The following is a 13823-nucleotide window of genomic DNA, read 5'->3' as shown; positions in this document are numbered from 1 at the left end:
TGACTACACTGCCTGCTGCAAACAAAAGGAGAATTCACTCCTCCATCTATTTATAAGCTGCTTATTCACAGCTCACAAGAATAAATTCCTTTCAGATGAAGAGCCTGGGGGAAGAGATTATGCTTCTTCTGGTTCCATCTTGTACACAGCCCAGCACCCAACCTGATGATGCCTTCACCCAGCTGAGGTTTTTCTCCTCCAGCTCTCACCCTGAGCCTTGTGGCCATGCACAGCCCAGCCCAGTCCTGTTCCTGTGCCATGCCAGGAGTGCAGGTTCATGCTCTGGTTCAGCCAGTGCAAAGCATCTTTCTGTGAATATAAACTGTTTCTATCTTCTTTACCCCACTTCTGACTCCCAGCATATCCAGAGGACAAAAGGCACCCTTGGACACCACAGCTCTGCACGTGTTCCCATCCTTTGGCTCAGCTGGAAGAGGAGCAGGAACAAGCAGAGCAGTGGGAAATGTCTGGCTAGAGACCAGGTTAAAAGTCTCCCTGCCCTGCTGCCCAGCCCCAGGCAACCACCTCACTTTGCAAGAGCTCCCACTGCTCCTGGCAGATCTTCCAGGCTTATGATGGAAGTGCCACAGAAGTCTCTGTAATCCACCACAAAATAAGCATTTGTCCACCTGCCACAATGCACTGCCCTGAGCTGCCACAGGCTGGTTGATCAATACAGGAGATACACAGAAGCCAGAGATCCCATCCTGACCTAATTTATGAAAAATACTGTGTTTATGAATGGTTTCCTGTCCAAAGGTTGGGAAAAAAAAATAAAAATCAGTATTAGTAACACTGAAGTGATGTCTGTCTCTGTGCCATGTGTCTCCACTACCCCCCAGGAATACAAAGAGCTCCACCTTTCCATCCCCTGGAAGACTGGGACAACAAAACCTTGGAAGCTCTCAGGAAACAGACCTGGGCCTTCAGAGCAGCAGATGGCATGACAGCAAACATGCTGGCTTCAACCCCAGCCAGCTCCACCAAGAAGGAATAAAGGGCCTTTTATTGGGCCTTCAGCAGGCCAGCTGCCCCTTTAGGTGGCCAGCCCGTGGTGAAGCTGTCATTGCAAAGGTGCCACAAAGCTCCTGGCCCATCAGTACCAACTCTGGGCCAGCTTCAGGCAAGCCTTCCCAGGGATGGAGAGCAGAGAGGGAGCAGCTGAGCCCAGCACGTTGCCCTCAGCTCCCTGGGATGGGCTGCCTGCAGGGTGTGTGCTCTGGCAACAAAGCTCCACAATGGGAAAGGCTTTTCCCAGGAAGACTGCTTGGAGAAGTCTTTCTCTCCCTTGAGCTGCTTGGGTCAGGTTGTCCTTTTACAAAGGGACCCCAAGGAGAAGGAATTATGGGGATTTTTGTTCTGACTGGGACAGAGTCAAGTCACCAGCTAAAGCCACTGTGTGGTGCTACAGCATCCCACAGGACAGGGCAGCCAGGAGGGACTCCTGAAGCATCTGCCAGAGAGAGGGATGGGTGGGAGCATCCCTCCCACATCCCCCACCCAGGACCACATCTTTGATGGGCAGGAGTTCAGCTTCTGCAGGAAAGGAGCTGTGTCACTGTCTCAGCAACCCCTCAGCAGCAATGACATCCCACTGCTCCTGTCACCAGACATTCCAAGGGCAACTCTGCTCTGCAGGGAAACGTGCCCAAACCGATCCCAAGGGAAGAGTTTCATTACCAAGGGAAAGACTAAAGCAAGGCTTGTTTGCTGTCTGCTCCTGAAAGGTATTTGGCAGATAAAATCTGAGTACAGAGCACCAGGCTGCTTCCCTGCCTGCTCAGCACACTGTCCCTGACCTGCAGCCAGCCACTGTCAGATGGCTTTGTCCCTCTCTGTGTCCCTACCAGCTCCTGGTATTCTTTTTGCCACGTGAAGTCACAAACCAGCAAGAAATTCAGCTGTGAGGGTTGGCGAAATGCATGCCCTGGGAAAGCAGCAAGTCAGCCTCTGGCTTGTTTAACCCCACAGTGATGGAGCAGCTGGGCTTGGCTTCTCTGTGCCTCTTCAGAAATACAGCTTTTTTTTATTATTATTACTTTTAGTCCTGTTCCTATGGTTGGCATATTTCAGCTGGGAGTCAAGAAAACTTTTCTTACAATTTTTGCCCCAATTTATGTGCAGTTTTTGCACTGTTTGACAGCTTGCCTCCTACCTTCTGACTGGTAAGTCTTGGCAGCCATGATCACAGAATCCCAGACTGGTTTGGGTTGGGAGGGACCTTAAAGCTCACCCAGTCCCAACCCCCTTAGATATGCAGGGACACCTCCCACCAGCCCAGGTTGCTCCAAGCCCCATGCAACCTGGACTTGGACACTGCCAGGGATGGGGCAGCCACAGCTTCCATGGGCAGCCTGGGCCAGGGGCTCAGCACCCTCAAATTAAAGAATTTCTTCCTAATGTGCAACCTAAATGTCCCCTCTGCAAGTTTAAAACCACTACCCCTTGTCTTCTCACTACAGCCCTGTGCCAAAAGCCCTCCCCCAGCTTTCTGCTTGATCAGGATTTTGCACAAGACAGAAGAAAAAACCTAAAACAATGGGACACGTGATTAACACAAGAGCCAAGAGGTGGCTCAGCAGGATAAAGCCACTTGACTTGTTTTTGTAGATAATTTGATTTCAAATATTGGTTCAGTGGGCATGGAACTGAAGATTGTTAATCACTGCTCAAGATTTTACAGTTCCAAATTCAGCAGAACAACACAACAGGTCCTGCTGACTGCATGGACACAACCAGACTCCTGTGCTGGTGACACTTCACCCCTGTCACCAGTCAGAAAAAAAAAACATCAAATACTGGGCCCAGAGACAGCAACAGCCACAGCACCTTAGCTCTGTAAGCCACAATGTTTTGTCCCTACCTTGCTTTGATCCTCTCTGTTAAAGAAGCCTTTGAAAAATCAGAACCACAAGAACCTTTCCAGAGTTAAAAGAGCTCAGAACCTTTAATAGCTACACTCCAGTTTGGAAAGAAGGATCAAGTGCACTGCCACAGAGGACCTAAACCCAACAGTGCTTCTCAGGCAGAATTTTCTGGCTGAGTGATGGAGTTTTTCCCCCCCTTTTGAAAGGATTCTGGAAGAGGGAAGAATGAGCAACTTTAGTCCTCTGCCCAGAGCTAGAGGACAAGCAGGCATCTCCTCCAGTAAAACACTGCATGGATTTTAGTTTCTGCAACTGCTCCATGGGCTCCAAGAGGAATATATTCATGTATATTCATATAATATCCATTATATTCATTTATCTTCAGGCTGAACAGAGCCTCAAATATGTGACCCACTGCCCATTTATACTGAGAGGCAATGAGTACAACCTGAATTAAACAGAGAAGATGCTACACAGCCTGGGCATACACTCAAACATTGTGCTATCAAAGAACTGAGTGTGTATCCCCTGCCCTTGCTAAGGGAAGCAAAGCAGCAGAGATTACCCCGAGGGGCTCTGTCAGATCAGATTTCAAAGCTGACCTTTTCCCTGCACAATCACACAAGGCTTAGCTTAAACCCAAAACAAAACATAAAAAGCAGGCATGTTCACCCCCTCCTCCCGGGACTCTGAAGTTGCTATGTGTTCCTTAAAATAAATAAATACATAAACCCCTCCAAAGCAACAGTCCTTATTATCTGGGCCTCTTGCATCATGTCAGAATGGAAAGGCAGGACTGTACCAGTTCTACCCAAAAACTTCTCCAAGAGGAACTCAGCACGAGTGTGTTCCCAGAGCCTGCCAGGGCTGCAGAGAGGACTCACAGTGACACAGCTGTCCCCACACTCCCCTCTCACTCAGCACCCAAATGCTGACCCCCAGAGTCAGGCAGCAACTTGCACTGCCATCCCCTTGCTGAATTTTCAAAGACAAATGTTGCTCTTTGCCCAGTGTCTGGGTGAGATGCCCTATCCTGCTGCCGGGGGGGGTTGGGCTCTTTTCCCAGGCAACTCTCAGCAAGACAAGAGGGCAGGGTCTCAAGTTGTGCCAGGGGAGGTTTAGGTTGGAGATGAGAAAGAATTTCTTTCTGGAGAGGGTGCTCAGGCATTGGAATGGGCTGCCCAGGGAAGTAGTGGATTCTCCGTGTCTGGAGATCTTTCCAAAGAGCCTGGATGTGGCACTGAGTGCCATGGGCTGGGAACCACGGGGGGAGTGGATCAAGGGTTGGACTTGATGAGCTCTGAGCTCCCTTCCAACCCAACCCATTCTATGATTCTATGACCAAGCTAAGCCAGCTCTCTCACCAAGCTGCACAGCACGGGGCTGCAAGCTTCAAAAAGCAGAGTACAAGAAAGGGAAGCAGCACATGGAAGGCCAAAAAAAACCCAAAGAATCTTCACCAGCTCAACAACTGAAGTTACAGCAAAAGCTGTCAGCTCCATACAAGACTTCAGACTATAGTTTAGGACATTGGTCATTCATGTTTTATAAGAAACTAATGACAAATAACTAAATTATGGACAGCTTACAGCAATTCAATCAGAATTTGTCAGTTCAAGTCTGAAACCAAGCCTTTGTAACATAGCCTGGGAATGTAAATAGAAGCAGATGAAAATAATCTCATTCAGGAAGTCTCTAGGTGCTGGCTGGTTCCTGAGCAGCTCCCAAGGTGGGACTCCTCAGATGGTGCTGGCCTGGGCATGGCAGACCCTCACCTGATGGTGCCCATCACCATCACATCTTGGCCAGTGGACCTGCTCCTGTAGCTTTCTGTGATGGCACAAAGACATCTGACTCCAACCCAGCCCATTCTATGATTCTATGATTCTATGATTCTTCCCTCTGGTCCCTCCCAAGATGAGAGTTCCCCCAGAGCAAGGCTGCAGGTGCACAGAGCTCCCCCACACCCCCCTGACACCTCTGCACCCACATCCCAGCATTTCCCTGACACTCAGGCTGGGAATTCCTGGGGGCTGGGGGGTGTCAGGGCTGTTCTCCTGCCTTGCTGTTTGCCCAGCACCCAGCAGAGAGGCCTTCACACACTGACAGGGTGCTCCAAGAGTATAAACAGGAGTTGTGCAACTCCCTGGGGATTTTAAGGGCTGGCCCCTCTGCTCATACCAACTCTGCAAAGGGGCAGTGAATGTTTGTTTGTGCAAACTGGACCAGTGTGTGCCAGATCAGAGCTTGCTCCAGCCAGAAAGCATTCCTGGCAGTGAAGGTTCTTGGAAATCCCCTGGTTCAAGGAGTGCCTTGGTTAATCACACAGTGAGGATGCCTTGGATCTAAACATTCATCACTGGCACCACCAACAAAGATTTGTCTTTCTGAGGGGCACAAAATACCCATCTCTCTCTCCACTACAGAAGATGAGTCTGATTTGGCTTGGAAAAGGAACTTGAACCACAGAAGCAAATCCACCCAGACCACTTTTTTTTTTTTCATTACTCTTTTCACCTTTCCTGCTTAAAACCAAAGTCCTCTTGCAGAGAGGGTCACCTTGCAGAGCCACCCAGGGGCTGCCTTTGCTCATCTCCTCCTCTTGGGGCTTACCTGTAGTCCTGGGTGAGGGTGACACAAGATTCCTCCTTCCTCAGTCTGGCCAGGAGTGCTCCACCCTCCAGCTGCATCCTGACCAGCTGTGTGTCTTCCAGAACATTCACCATCAGCTGCCTGCAGCTCCTGAGCAGCACAGCTGCCTCCTGGAGAGAGGGCAGGAGCCAGATGAGCAGTTAATGCAACCTACAGGCAAAAACCAGTGCCCAACCCAAAACACACACACACCAACCAACCAACCAACTAACACCTCACTGTGGCCCCCCCTAGGGAAGAGGGAGGTTGGTTCCCTCAGCTGTTGCCCTGCCAAGCCCAAAGTGTTAAACAGTTCTTGTGTTCTCCAGAGTTTTCCCACCAGGTAAAACTGAAGCCCAGTTCCTATCACTGTTCACACTTCATTTGCTGGGCACAGAAAAACAAAATGAGCTTTCCAGCTTCACCTTCCCCTCACAGCAAGCTCCTCCTGTTCCCAGAGGCCAGGTCTGCATGGGACAGGAGCATGTGAAGGGTTTGTGGATCTACCATTGTGTGCAGAAGGCCCAGAGCAGCCCCCATTGCACCCTCCCACATTTTCCTGCTGGGATGCTCAGGGCCAGCAGGGATTCCCTGCTCTGCCAGGGGGCCAGCACCTCCTCAAGACTTGGGGATCAAACCTGTTTGTCACAATACTGCCTCAGCCTTTGTACCCCTTCTCCTCTTCCCACTTCCAAAGTTCTGTTCCAGAGGCAGCAAAGCTGCAGCTCAGCCTTGGCCTCCCCAACACCCCCTGTGCTGTCACCTACCTTGTCACCACCGGAGCCAACCTGGTGTGGCACAGCCTGAGGCAGCTCCTCAGAGCCAGCACCAGAGCTGCAGAGCTGCTCAGAACACACTCCAGCACCCAGCAACAACAAGCTCAGCTGCAGAGATGCCCTGGGTGATGCTGAGGGATCAGAGAAGCAGCTTCCACACCCCCTGGAGCCTTCAATCTCTTCATTTGGATCAGCCCCTTCTAGTCCTGCAGTCCTGACAGCTCCACAGTGACACACAGCTCTCAGAACACCCTACTCCTACAGCTTGCAAACCCAAAGCTACAGCTTTTCTGCAGCTCTCCTGACTCTTCTGCCCCAGCCCAGCTCTGCCAGGGACACTCTATACCTCAGTTCTGCCAGGGACACTCTTACCTCAGCTCTTTCTGGTAGTTTTGCAGATTCCATTTTATGAATGGCTCCCCAGAGGAAGGCACAAGCACCTTGGCATCCTTGCAGAAAGTGCTCCAGCTTCTACAAGGAGAAAGCACCAAGGCCTGATCACTGTCTCATGGCTTACAGGAAAGCTTGCAGAAAGTTGAAAGGACAGAGACTGAGAGGATAAAACACATTAAGCCAAGGGTTAAATTACACCAGAGGCTTCAGATGCATCACTCCCTGCAGAGGCTTCTATGCAGACCTTCAACTCCAGGACTCACAGCTCTGTGGGCCACACTTCAGTGTAAAAAAAAAAACAAAAAACATGCACTTGTGTTCCACATTCTTCTGCTATTGCCATTGCTTGCAACTTCCCATGAAGATGAATCACCACAAGTGAATTTTGGAGGAACAAAACACAGAACAACAACTTAGAATCTCTCTACTTCAAGTACTTTCTGTTTAGATTAAAAGTAGTGTAAGCTAAAGATTAGGAAACTGGAAAGCTCCCACAATTAAGCACCTGAAACTACTGACAAATCTGAGATATCTCTTCTCTTCATGGGAAGGAGGAGAAAATACACCCCCCCCCAGACATTTCCCAGGGTTCAGCAGACAGCACTTTTCTGAAAAGTCAGTGGTATCAAGACTGAAGAGTCTCAGGTTCCAGCCTCCAGCCACTGAAATCAGAGAAGAGAGAAACAGCTCTTCCAAAACAAGAGCACTCAAAACAAAACAAAACAAAAAAGCAGCTGTTTGAATCTTTCCCAAACTGTATTCCCTCCTCCCTGGTGTGCTGGAGCAGCCCCAGCAGGGACAGATGAGCAGGATGCAGGTGTGATCACAGATAGGGGGAAAAAAATGCTGCAGACTGAAGGGGCTGAGCACTTGGGTCACTGACACAGAAACACTGAATAAACACACACCCCACACAGACTGGTTCTTGCACTGGCTCCCTCTGGTAGCATTCTGCATGTTGAGATATAAGGCACAAGAAGGGGTCTGGTGTCATTCTCCTCCCTTCCAGAACTATCTGCTGCATGGACAGAGCACCTCAGCTCTCAGACTTCTCTCAGCTCTGTTTAGAAAACTAATCCATAACCTCCTGCAAAGCTTCTCTGCCAAATAGACCTCAGATTCAATCCCAGACAGCAAGATCAGGTTTCTGTAGTGCTGCATCAGTGCAGGTTCACACCAGTCCTTTTAGTTGCAAGTTTAAAAAGCAGATTCTGAAGTAAGGCAGAAAAGGTCTTTGGCACATTTGGCAAGTGCTGAGCCCAGCTGCTGACATTTGCCACCAGCAACACTGTGGTGTCACCAACAACACCCTCTGTGCTGTGCCACACAGCATGCTGGGCACTGAGATCACAGCCAAAAGTCCTCTGAATATTTTGGGAGCAGAGGTGGTGGCTCTGCCATCCCCCAGGGTGAGCAAATGAAGCCCAAGGTGAGGACACCCAGTGTGTGTGGAGGCTTCCAGAGCCGAGATTGTATCACAAGTCATGTCCCAGTGTGCAGCTTTAGAGATCCCACGGAGGCTTCATTCCCTTCACAGCACCAGTATACCCCAGAGCTGGCTACTGGGGCCACAGGTGCTGCTTTTGCAGCTTTCTGGGAGCATGCAGAGCCAGCAGCACTGCAGCCCTGCTGCATGGGTGGCTGCAGCACTCTGTGCCGGGGCCACTTTGCTCAGAGGGTGTCTGGAGGGGGCAGTTTGAGCCCCTCTGCCCCTGAGGCTCCAACATTTCCCCTGCTTGCTCAGCCTCCCTGCACCTTGGGCTTGTCCTGAGCAGGATCCACACTGCAGATCTCCTGATCCGAGACTCTTCCCGGAGGAAAATGCAGAGATCAAAGAGACCCGCGGGACCGCGGCATCCTCAGAGCAGCCGAACCCCAGGGAGCAGAACCGGTTGCTGGTACTGCCTCCTACTGTTACCTCCAGAGACAGCCTGCACGTTCCTCTGCTTCTTTACACCATGTGCCGGCTCTCCAAGAGGAATATGATGCTCCCCTGGGCTGAACCTTCTCTGTATTTTTAGTTTAGAGACTTTCTAAGTAGTTCAGATTTGATGACAACTTTGGGAAGTAAGTGAATCGTACCTAAAGGAGGAAAAATGTTCCTGGAAGTAGCTGAACTTCCAAATTTCACTCCTGCTACAGCTGCAGATTTTACTAAGGAGCTCTTAGGCAGCTCTGGGGAGCCTGCTCCAAACCCGAGAGGATCAAACTACTTCTATTGTGCTCGAGTACTTGATTGTTAGTTCAAGGGGAACATGATCTAACACCTTCTCCTGAGATTAGTACAAGAAGTGTCTTGCCCTTAAGCTTCAGAGCCAAGAGCCTCTGTCACAACAACCCAGGATTCTGCTTCTTTCCCTTCAAAACAGGATCAAATGTGAATTAATGCAATTCAAGTAGAGGAGTTGGAACCACAGATTCCAGCTGATGCAGATCTTGCCAACAGGTCGCAGTGTGCATCCATTTCATGAAGACAGCACGAAGTATTCCCTTGGTAACAGATTCATTTGTGTAAACAGCTATGCCAGAAACCACTCTGCTTTAATGCCTGTAGGTTCAGGTGTTGACAAGCTCCCCTGGCCTCAGCTCAGTTACCATGCCACTCCTTCCCCAGATCCCAAGGAGCACAGAGCATCCCACTCACCATGCGGAAGCTCAGCCAGTCCCGGTGGCAGTAGGGGAAGGTCCCATCCAGCTCCAGAGGCAGCTGGGAGCTGTCTATGTGCTTATGCAGGGATTTCATGGATGTGAGAAGTTCAAACTGCACGGGAACAGAAGAAATAAAAGCACATCTTCATGAGAATCTGAGCACTGGAGGAAGAGGGGAGGGTTAACAGAAGGCAACAGCCTTTATTTCTTCATCTCTTTCACCCAGAGCCTCATACACAGTGTGTATCTGATGTGTAGCTACAGTGTAAAGGTAAAAAAAAAAACAAAAAACCTCTTGGAGCAGCTTGCTGTACAGCTTAGTGAGTGAACCTTGAGGGGCTGCAGGCCACAACATGCTGTCCCATAAAGCAGAACATCTGTGATGGAAGCCTGGCAGCAGCCAGCCTTCTCCAGAGTCAGCACCTCCTGGTGTAAACACAGCAACTCCCTCACACCTCCCCACCTCACGCTGGGATCTGCATTTCTTTGGAGAGCCCCAGAGGTTAAATCCAACCCCCAGCTTCCCCATCTCACCTCCTGGAAAAACAGCCAAGCCTCTGCCCTACCCTCAGCTCTTCACTGATGGCAGCAGCTATTTGCTCCAAGTGTTTCCTGGATCCTGACAGGGATAACTTGCCTTCCATGAGTCTGGAAGCCCTCAGAGAATTTTTACACTCAGAGAAGAGACAAGTGCTCCTGCAGGTAGCTGGAAGCCAGCCCAGACACCAGGAACTCAGGTGCAGACATTTAACCCCCCCATATACACACTGTGAAGTTTTCACCTCCTTACAAAACAGCAAGGAGGTTCCAATTCCTCCTGCATGACCTTGTCAGCCTTTGCTCTGCTCCCTCCTACACACTCTGGGTTTGCTCAAGGTTGTTTCATGTCTCCTGTGGCTCTCCCTCCATGCACACACCTGCAGCCCCCTTTCTCCCTTCAAATTCTTCCCCCTGGGGGCAAGGTGGAAATGGACTCCTGTGCTGCTCACACACCACGTTTTCACCCACAGGAGTCCAAAGTGAGGTCCTGGCCTACTCAAACATCTACAGAGTTCCAGCAGGCACAAAATTTCAGTCACTCTTGTAGCTGTAACAGTCTGGGAGCAGAGGAAAATGATTGGGATGCATCCTGATGCTCTGTTCACTCACCACAGAGAGTGGCTGAGAACCTGCTGAGGTTCCTCACACAGCCCTGGAACACCAAGGCAGCTTTACTTCCAGTGGGGGCTGTTGACTGATGCTGTGAGCATCTTCCCTCCTCCACCAGCACCTCCTTTTAGTCTTCCCAGACACTTGGGCTGCAAAGGGAACCTCACACACATACACAGCTCTTCCCCCTCCTGCAAAAGCCTCTCAGTCACTGACAGCAGCAGCTATGAGGAGAGGAAACATGAGATATACCAAAAAAATTCAGGAAAGCTACAAGAGCCTTCACATGGTGGAGTTCAGGATTCAGCCTGACGTGATCTCTTCCTGACCAAGGATTTCCCTTCTTATTGAGATGTTAAAAGCATCTCAGTTACTGTTAATTGTGCTGGGCTTCTCTGTACAGCTGTCCATGTTCCCAAAAAAACCCCCCCTGTCTTGAGGGGCCCAGCAGTCTGACATCAGCATGGCACAAATGTCACTGATGGACTTAGCAATAAACACAGGGTGACAGAGATGTGCTCAGCTCACAGAAACTTTACAGCCCTGTAAATACCACACCTGGAAGAAACCACGACCCTAAAACACATGGAACAGCTACAAAGATTTCATGTGGGACTAAACAGAGGGTAGCAAGAGCTTCCCAGCACACCCTGGATGAATGGGTCCATTACCTGTCCAGCTGGGGGCTTCTCCATCCGAAAAGTCAGATCCCTTTCCACGAGGAGCAGTACTCCATGAATACAATGAGGATCCACATCCTACAACAGAGCACAAACCCATTACCAACCTGCCTGGGATGTGAAGGAGAACATAACAGATCAGATCTGCACAGGAGGCTGCAAATTATCCTCCAAAGGTGTTCAGGAAGCCTGGAAAGCAGTCACCAGGTAGAGGGAAGGCCACTCCATGGAGCACCAAGGCAGTTTGCTGCAGTATGAAAGGAAGCAATGGAAAAGGTCAAGTCTTTGCTATCCTAAAAAAACCTCAACCCTCTGCACAGGAAAATGGGCAGGGGAAGAACCATATGCAGTGTCCAAGTTTTTTTCTTGATCACTTCTCCTAACTGAAAGGGAGTTTTATCACCCTGCACCCCCAGTGCCAAAAGTGTCATCTTGACCTCACTTGACCAAGTCACAAGTAAGGACTTGAATCCTCCTGCTACTGTTAAACCAACAGAAATTCCAAACACAGGGGACATCTGGCAGCTGGAGTTGAAACTCTGGGATCCAGGTCTCCCCCAGTTATAGAATTCCTCTACAGGGAAGTGAGAAACCTACCCAGAGAGTGCCAGCAGGAAGAGAGAAACACAGCAGAAAGATCCAGACCATGGAGACAGGTGGAGACAGGGCCTACTATAGCCAGGATTCCTGGACCAGAATCAAGGAGCAAGGAGAAGAGCCATTTGAGCTGTTGTTCCACACAACTAAGAGTCATCCCATTTGGATGTCTCCTAAATGGTCTTTGCCTCTGCAAAGAGCCTGGAAACTGTCAAGCAGTAAATCCTGCCTGGAACTGCTGAAGCTGCAAGGACCCTGCACACCAGGCATCAAGGGAACCAGGAAAGCAAACACAAGGACACCAAATTCTGCACCAAATTCACATATTCCAGAACAGAGGAAAAACACCTTTCTCTCATCTGGTTCTGAAACAGGAGCCTTTTCAACTGGCAGGAAGAAAATCCCAACTGAAAGCCCTTCCAAAACAGTGAGAGGTTTCTCAGTCTTCTCAAATCCCTTTCTCCAAAGCAAATTACTCACACTTGCATTCTCATTGGAACACTGATCAAAAGGCCAAAAAAAAGAATTTACTGCATAATTAGGCTCTATTAGGTAAATACTGAAGAGAGGACAGGGAGGCATTACAGCTATTTTAGCAGCTCTGTATTTGTTTGCCAGAAAGCACTGAAGGATGAAGGCTATTCACAGCTTCATGACAGACCATGGTACTAAATAAAGTTATTCTTTCACAATCCCTTTTTCTACTCCAACAGTCACAAGATGTGCAATCTGAGTGAGGGCTAAGGGTGGTGATGGTGTAACAGGAGGTTACACCAACCACCACAACACTCACTTGTTTCTTACTGATGAAAACAGAGACTGTATAAAAGCAGTCACCAACAAAACTCAGGAGGAAAGTTCAGGGTTTCCCAAGCCAAGAAGTGACATTTCCAAAGAAATCCAGTCTTTTTCACCACATTTTTTTTTAAACAGCTGAAGAGCCAGGCTCCTCCAGCACTCACTGAGCAGTCCAAATGGACTCAAGTAGTTCACAGAAGTCAGGCAGAGCTGGAGGCAGCTGGATGCTACCAGAGGAAGCTTTCCTGCTGTCTGTTTAACCTCTTACCACCTCTGCTACCAAACCCAGCTCCCTGGCAGTGTCATGGTTTAGGCCCAGGCCTCCTCTCACTCCCCTCCAGGAGGAAATCCACCTGAATGCTCATTAACCAAGACAAGGAGGTTTGGTGATGGGCAAAAAGAAGAGACAGACTCAACTTGGGAAGAAAAAAATAGTTATTTCACCTATCAGGAGAAAGAGAAAGCACGACCAGATCTTAATACCTCCCCCCTCCCTTCCATCTTCCAGGGTCCAACTTGCTCCCACTTTGGGAGCTCCCCAGCAGTGGGGGTTTAGGGTCAGTTCCCCCCAGGGTGTTTCTGCCCCTCCTTCTCCTCAGGGGGAGGACTCCTCACAGCTTTTCCTACTCCAGCACAGGGTCCCTCTCATGGGAAAGAATCCTTCATGTACCCCTTCAACCTCAGTCCCTCCCAGGACAGGCTGCCCAGAGTCACAGCTGCTTCAGGAACCTCCCCTGCCAAGGGGTCCTTCAGGGGCTACAAATCCACATTTATCCCACTGTGTTCCTTCAGGGACTGCTCCCCTGTGCTCCTCCATGGCTGGAGGGAAATCTCTGCTTGGGCACCTTTTCCCCTCCTGACCTGGGTGTCTGTGGTCTGGCACTGCTCTGACCTCCTCCTCTCCTCTGCAGGTCTTTTTTTTTTTTTTTCTACTATCTTTGCAGTTTCCTTTTCCCTTTCTTGAATACGTTTCTCACAGAGGTGCATTCAGCTTCCCATATCTGCTCAGTGTCCTGGTTTGGGCCAGGATAAAGGGGATTTTCTGTCTTGTCCTTTTGCTTTCAGCTCAGTCTCTTGTCAGCAGCTGCACTTGCTGAAATTCACAGCAAGTTTCTCAGGCAGTGGCTGCTCCTGGGACTGATAACTCCATGGTTATAGTTACAGCCAGAGCCTGGTGTGCAGAGCCAGGGACACTGCTCAGCTCTGAGGAACAGTTTGCCCTCCAGAAGGAATAAAGAGGTCCCACCTGCAGCCTCCTTTGGGGAGGAACAGACAAGAGAGAT

The 13823-nt window shown here is 49.8% G+C and overlaps 1 protein-coding gene across 1 annotated transcript in view; it reads right to left on the bottom strand.

The window, feature by feature from the left end:
* Positions 1 to 13823, bottom strand: part of PLEKHG4 (pleckstrin homology and RhoGEF domain containing G4) — a 96416-nt gene that overhangs the window by 42301 nt on the left and 40292 nt on the right. The window contains exons 7-10 of the mRNA XM_030457671.1: positions 11137 to 11223; positions 9312 to 9428; positions 6647 to 6745; positions 5481 to 5629 (exon numbers count right to left, since the gene is read on the bottom strand). Of these exons, the coding sequence (XP_030313531.1) occupies positions 5481 to 5629; positions 6647 to 6745; positions 9312 to 9428; positions 11137 to 11223 (452 nt within the window). The remainder of the gene's footprint in view (positions 1 to 5480; positions 5630 to 6646; positions 6746 to 9311; positions 9429 to 11136; positions 11224 to 13823) is intronic.

The sequence above is a fragment of the Calypte anna genome, chromosome 11, assembly GCF_003957555.1.
Source record: "Calypte anna isolate BGI_N300 chromosome 11, bCalAnn1_v1.p, whole genome shotgun sequence".
Classification (NCBI taxonomy): domain Eukaryota; kingdom Metazoa; phylum Chordata; class Aves; order Apodiformes; family Trochilidae; genus Calypte; species Calypte anna.
The sequence above is the reverse complement of the archived record's forward strand: the minus strand, read 5'-3'. Positions and strand labels throughout refer to the sequence as shown.